At 42.6% G+C, this 7288-nt stretch overlaps 1 protein-coding gene across 1 annotated transcript; it reads right to left on the reverse strand.

Moving 5' to 3' along the window:
* Positions 1–265: 265 nt before the first annotated feature.
* On the reverse strand, positions 266–5572 carry LOC120041088 (microfibril-associated glycoprotein 4-like; the record flags this gene model as incomplete). The annotated part of the gene is made up of 5 exons (XM_038986058.1): positions 5476–5572; positions 5133–5201; positions 1003–1194; positions 588–684; positions 266–433 (listed from the first exon to the last, which is right to left on the reverse strand). Coding segments are annotated over exons 1-5 (553 nt in total), but the record flags the coding sequence as incomplete, so codon positions are not given.
* Between the last annotated feature and the right edge of the window lie 1716 nt (positions 5573–7288).

The raw sequence follows: 7288 nt of genomic DNA on the forward strand, positions 1-7288 counted from the left end.
GTACTACAGTATATTCTGGTACTACAGTATATTCTGGTACTACAGTATATTATTGGACTATATTCTGGTACTACAGTATATTATTGGACTATATTCTGGTACTACAGTATATTATTGGACTATATTCTGGTACTACAGTATATTATTGGACTATATTCTGGTACTACAGTATATTAATGGACTATATTCTGGTACTACAGTATATTCTTCAGTATAGACTTTTTTTCCTGTTATTTTTTCTTGGACAATATAAATTGTCCCCCACCTGCTCCTCCATCTTTGAATGAGCCCAGTGTTAGCAAGTATCCTTCAGCCTCTGGTCCAACGGAGAAGGACGAGTACTGAGCATAGACCTTATTCCCCTCAAAGTCCTCCATGGCCACCCTCAGCTCATAGGTTCCTTTCATAGTCAGAAGATGCATCGTCTCCAGCCCTGGAGAATGAGATCAACATAGCAATTCACTGTGTTGTCTGAATACAATGACAAATGGCCTTGAATGAACTAGGACAAACCGGATGAGGTCAGTGGTAGAACAAGGTTCTAGGAGGAGAACGTTCTGTTGGCTAGAAGTTAAAGCAGTTCTTACCCAGCCAGTACTCTCCAGCTGCGCTCCCAAAACCACTCTTGTACTGATCCCACTTCCTGTGGAAGTTCACTGATCCATCCTGTCGGCTCTGAATCAGCTGATTTAGAGAGAGATTGTTTAATTGACAGATTAAGAGAGAGATTGATTCAATGACAGATTAAGAGAGAGATATTGTTTTATTGACAGATTAAGAGAGAGATATTGTTTAATTTACAGATTAAGATAGAGAGAGATTGTTTAATTGACAGATTCATATAGAGAGATTGTTTAATTGACAGATTAAGAGAGAGAGAAATTGTTTAATTGACAGATTAAGAGAGAGAGCAATTGTTTAATTGACAGATTAGGAGAGAGAGAGACAGTTCATGGTAAATTAGTCTTTAAGTGTATTTCAATAACACAAATTGAAACTGACCGTCCACTTTCCTAGATGTGCACTTTCCAACCCCATGTCACAGAACACCTGGACAGGTGAGGTAGGTCCTGCAGGGTAGATGGTGTAGACCCCGTTTTGTCCAGAACCTGATCTATAGACCTCATCACAGTCCACTGGATGCAGGGAGGACTGCACCATCACGGGGACCAGTAGAGCCAGCAGCAAGATGGACTGCAGCACAGGGTAGATGGATATAGCAGTTTTAATGCAAAAACTGTCTACTGTTGGTTCATTTGTATTTTGTATTTATTATGGATCCCCATTAGCTGCTGCAAAAGCAGCAGTTACTCTTCCTGGGTTCCAGCAAATTAAGGCAGTTTATACCGTTTTAAAAACATTACAATACATTCACAGATTTCACAACACACTGTGGGCCCTCAGGCCCCTACTCCACCACTACCACATATCTACAGTACTAAATCCATCTGTATGTATGTTATTGTGTGTGTGTGTGTGTGTGTGTGTGTGTGTGTGTGTGTGTGTGTGTGTGTGTGTGTGTGTGTGTGTGTGTGTGTGTGTGTGTGTGTGCATGTGTCTGTGCCAATGTGTGTGTTGCTTCACAGTCTCCGCTGTTCCATAAGGTGTATTTTTATCTGTTTTTTAAATCTGATTTAACTGCTGCATCAGTTACCTGATGTGGAATAGAGTTCCATGTAGTCATGGCTCTATGTAGTACTGTGTACCTCCCATAGTCTGTTCTGGACTTGGGGACTGTGAAGAGACCTCTGGTGGCATGTCTTGTGGGGTATCCATTGGTGTCTGAGCTGTGTGCCAGTAGTTTAGACAGACAGCTCGGTGCATTCAACATGTCAATACCTCTCATAAATACAAGTAGTGATGAAGTCATTCTCTCCTGTACTTTGAGCCAGGAGAGGTTGACATGCATATTATTAATGTTACCTCTCTGTGTACATCCAAGGGCCAGCCGTGCTGCCCTGTTCTGAGCCAATTGCAATTTTGCTAAGTCCTTTTTTGTGGCACCTGACCACACGACTGAACAGTAGTCAAGATGCAACAAAACTAGAGCCTGTAGGACCTGCCTTGTTCATAGTGTTGTTAAGAAGGTAGAAACTAGGGCCTGTAGGACCTGAAGGTAGAAACTAGGGCCTGTAGGACCTGCCTTGTTGATAGTGTTGTTAAGAAGGTAGAAACTAGGGCCTGTAGGACCTGCCTTGTTGATAGTGTTGTTAAGAAGGTAGAAACTAGGGCCTGTAGGACCTGTCTTGTTGATAGTGCTGTTAAGAAGGTAGAAACTAGGGCCTGTAGGACCTGTCTTGTTCATAGTGTTGTTAAGAAGGTAGAAACTAGGGCCTGTAGGACCTGCCTTGTTGATAGTGTTGTTAAGAAGGTAGAAACTAGGGCCTGTAGGACCTGCCTTGTTGACAGTGTTGTTAAGAAGGTAGAAACTAGGGCCTGTAGGGCCTGCCTTGTTGATAGTGTTGTTAAGAAGGTAGAAACTAGGGCCTGTAGGACCTGCCTTGATGATAGTGTTGTTAAGAAGGTAGAAACTAGGGCCTGAAGGTAGAGCATCACTTTATTATGGACAGACTTCTCCCCATCTTAGCTACTACTGCATCAACATGTTTTGACCATGACAGTTTACAATCTAGGGTTACTCCAAGCAGTTTAGTCATCTCAACTTGCTCAATTTCCACATTATTTATTACAAGATTTGTTTGAGGTTTAGGGTTTAGTGAATTATTTGTCCCAAATACAATGCTTTTAGTTTTATAAATATTTAGGACTAACTTATTCCTTGCCACCCACTCTGAAACTAACTGCAGCTCTTTCTTAAGTGTTGCAGTCATTTCAGTCTCTAGTAGCTGACCTGTATAGTGTTGAGTCATCCGCACACATAGACAAACTGGCTTTACTCAAAGCCAGTGGCATGTCGTTAGTAAAGATTGAAAAGTAAGGGGCCTGGACAGCTGCCCTGGGGAATTCCTGATTCTACCTGGATTATGTTGGAGAGGCTTCCATTAAAGAACACCCTCTGTGTTCTGTTAGACAGGTAACTCTTTATCCACATTATAGCAGGGGGTGTAAAGCCATAACACATTATAGCAGGGGGTGTAAAGCCATAACACATTATAGCAGGGGGTGTAAAGCCATAACACATTATAGCAGGGGGTGTAAAGCCATAACACATTATAGCAGGGGGTGTAAAGCCATAACACATTATAGCAGGGGGTGTAAAGCCATAACACATTATAGCAGGGGGTGTAAAGCCATAACACATTATAGCAGGGGGTGTAAAGCCATAACACATTATAGCAGGGGGTGTAAAGCCATAGCACATTATAGCAGGGGGTGTAAAGCCATAACACATAAGTATGTCGATAATGTCAAAAGCTGCACTGAAGTCTAACAAGACAGCCTCCACAATCATTTTATCATCAATTTCTCTCAGCCAATCATCAGTCATTTGTGTAAGTGCTGCGCTTGTTGAGTGTCCTTCCCTATAAGCTGAAAGTCTGTGGTCAATTTGTTTACTGTGAAATAGCATTGTATCTCGTCAAACACATTTTTTCCAGAAGTTTACTAAGGATTGGTAACAGGGTGATTGTCAGCTATTTGAGCCAGTAAAGGGGGCTTTACTATTTTTATGTAGCGGAACGACTTTAGCTTCCCTCCAGGCCTGAGGGCAGATGCTCTCTAGAAGGCTTAAATTGAAGATGTGGCAAACAGGAGTGGCAATATCGTCTGCTATTATCCTCAGTAAATTTCCATCCAGATTGTCAAACACCGGTGGCTTGTCATTGTTGACAGACAATATACATTTTTGCACCTCTTCCACGCAGACTTTAAGGAATTCAAAAGTACAATTCTTGTCTTTCATAATTTGGTCCGATGTACTTGGATGTGTAGTGTCAGCGTTTCTTTGCTGGCATGTCATCACTAAGTTTGCTTATCTTGCCAATGAAAAAGTAATTTAAGTAGTTGGCAATATCAGTAGGCTTTGTGATGAATGAGCCATCTGATTCAGTGAATGATGGAGCCGGGTTGGCTAACGTTCCCCAAAGCTTTTTACGATCATTCTTTATATCATGAATCTTTGTTTCGTAGTTCCTTTTTATTGAGTTTAGTCACATGATTTCTTAATTTGCAGTACGTTTGCCAATCAGTTGGGCTGCCAGACTTAATTGCCATACCTTTTGCCTCATCCCTCTCAACCATACAATTTTTCAATTCCTCATCAATCCACGGGGATTTAACAGTTTTTACAGACATTTTCTTAATTGGTGCTTATTAGTAACTGGAATAAGTAGTTTCATAAATGCATCTGGTTGCTCCTCATTACAGACCAGCAAATATTCTTTACATCAAAAACATAGGAATCACTACATCCAAATAGGATGTAGTGATCACAATATAGTAGCCATATCTAGGAAAACCACAGTTCCAAAGGCTGGGCCTAATATAGTGTATAAGAGGTCATACAATAAGTTTTGTAAAGATGTGATCAATACATGTTGATGATTTCATTCCTGTGCTGTTTGTAACTAGCCTGGTAGGTTGACTGATAACCTGAACCAGGTTACAGGCGCTAGTTACAGTTTGAAGGGCAGCCTGATGAAAGCCAGTCAATATTTAAATCACCCAGAAAATATACCTCTCTGTTGATATCACATACATTATCATGCATTTCACATATTATCCAGATACTGACTGTTAGCACTTGGTGGTCTGTAGCAGCTTCCCACCAGAATGGGCTTTTCATTAGAGACACATGTCCTATAGTCACGTTAGTATCTCTGAATGGGCTTTTCATTAGAGACACATGTCCTATAGTCACGTTAGTATCTCTGAATGGGCTTTTCATTAGAGACACATGTCCTATAGTCACGTTAGTATCTCTGAATGGGCTTTTCATTAGAGACACATGTCCTATAGTCACGTTAGTACCTCGGAATGGTCTTTTCATTAGAGACACATGTCCTATAGTCACGTTAGTATCTCTGAATGGTCTTTTCATTAGAGACACATGTCCTATAGTCACGTTAGTATCTCTGAATGGTCTTTTCATTAGAGACACATGTCCTATAGTCACGTTAGTATCTCAGAATGCTGTTTTCTGATCATTCTAATAATGGTTTATTAATACATACCATCGTTGTTGTGATAGATGTCTGTCTGCCTTTGAAGGAAACTTCAGAATAGTTTGTTGAATGGACGTCCTGTAATAAAAGGGAGCTCATTTACTACAGTATTGTTCAGGTCACCAGCTGTAGGTGAAATACTACCACTTACACAGTCACTCTGCCTCACTATGACAATTTACATTTTACTGTGTTAACAAACAGGATTTTAGTTAGGTCCTATGATGACTGAACAGATCGGACAATGTTACATTAGGCACCAGGAAAACCTCCCTTCCAAATTGTTTGATTTGAAATGATTTGAAATGATCTGTGTTCAGTTAAGAATAGTGAGAGACATGCATGAGCTCACCTGTATCAGTGACAGATGTGTCTTCATGAGCTCACCTGTATCAGTGACCGATGTGTCTTCATGAGCTGTTTGTCCCGACTAAGATGCACACCTCTTTATAAAGTCAACCCAGAGCACGTTGCATCACTCAGTACTTCCCCTGGTCCACACCTCTTTATAAAGTCAACCCAGAGCACGTTGCAACACTCAGTACTTCCCCTTTGTTTTCCCTAAGCGCCGGACGTCGGCCAAACAGCCGGTAACATACTTATTCTCAGCCGGCTACTTTTTCCACTTCAAAAATGAACTGCTACTTTTCATTTAAAAGTTTTAATTCGCTTGCAGACAACTCAGTTGAGACCTCTCCTGCTAGGATGAACGATATGCATCTATAGTGATCTATAGGACAGGCCATGATCTGTTGATAGGACAGGCCCATGATCTGTTGATAGGACAGGCCCGTGATCTGTTGATAGGACAGGCCCATGATCTGTTGATAGGACAGGCCGATGATCTGTTGATAGGACAGGCCCGTGATCTGTTGATAGGACAGGCCGATGATCTGTTGATAGGACAGGCCCATGATCTATTGATAGGACAGGCCGATGATCTATTAATAGGACAGGCCCGTGATCTGTTGATAGGACAGGCCCGTGATCTGTTGATAGGACAGGCCCGTGATCTGTTGATAGGACAGGCCGATGATCTGTTGATAGGACAAGCCGATGATCTGTTGATAGGACAGGCCCATGATCTGTTGATAGGACAGGCCCATGATCTGTTGATAGGACAGGCCGATGATCTGTTGATAGGACAGGCCCATGATCTGTTGATAGGACAGGCCCATGATCTGTTGATAGGACAGGCCAATGATCTGTTGATAGGACAGGCCCATGATCTGTTGATAGGACAGGCCCATGATCTGTTGATAGGACAAGCCGATGATCTGTTGATAGGACAGGCCCGTGATCTGTTGATGGGACAGGCCCGTGATCTGTTGATGGGACAGGCCCGTGATCTATTGATAGGACAGGCCCGTGATCTATTGATAGGACAGGCCCGTGATCTATTGATAGGACAGGCCCATAATCTATTGATAGGACAGGCCCGTAATCTATTGATAGGACATGCCCATGATCTGTTGATAGGACAGCCCCGTAATCTATTGATATGACAGGCCCGTAATCTATTGATAGGACAGGCCCATGATCTGTTGATAGGACAGGCCCGTAATCTATTGATAGGACAGGCCCGTAATCTATTGATAGGACAGGCCCATGATCTGTTGATAGGACAGCCCCGTAATCTATTGATATGACAGGCCCGTAATCTATTGATAGGACAGGCCCATGATCTGTTGATAGGACAGGCCCGTAATCTATTGATAGGACAGGCCCGTGATCTATTGATAGGACAGGCCCATGATCTATTGATAGGACAGGCCCATGATCTATTGATAGGACAGGCCCGTGATCTATTGATAGGACAGGCCCGTAATCTATTGATAGGACAGGCCCATGATCTATTGATAGGACAGGCCCGTGATCTATTGATAGGACAGGCCCGTGATCTATTGATAGGACAGGCCCATGATCTATTGATAGGACAGGCCCATGATCTATTGATAGGACAGGCCGATGATCTATTGATAGGACAGGCCCATGATCTATTGATAGGACAGGCCCATGATCTATTGATAGGGCAGGCCCATGTCAGTCACAGCGATGACAGGGAAACACTGCTGGTTTGACAGTGGGCTGTTTGTCCCGTCTCCGTAGCTGTGTGATGTGTGGGCTGTTTGTCCCGTCTCCGTAGCTGTGTGATGTGTGGGCTG

This window comes from Salvelinus namaycush, unplaced genomic scaffold (assembly GCF_016432855.1).
Source record: "Salvelinus namaycush isolate Seneca unplaced genomic scaffold, SaNama_1.0 Scaffold4035, whole genome shotgun sequence".
Taxonomy (NCBI): domain Eukaryota; kingdom Metazoa; phylum Chordata; class Actinopteri; order Salmoniformes; family Salmonidae; genus Salvelinus; species Salvelinus namaycush.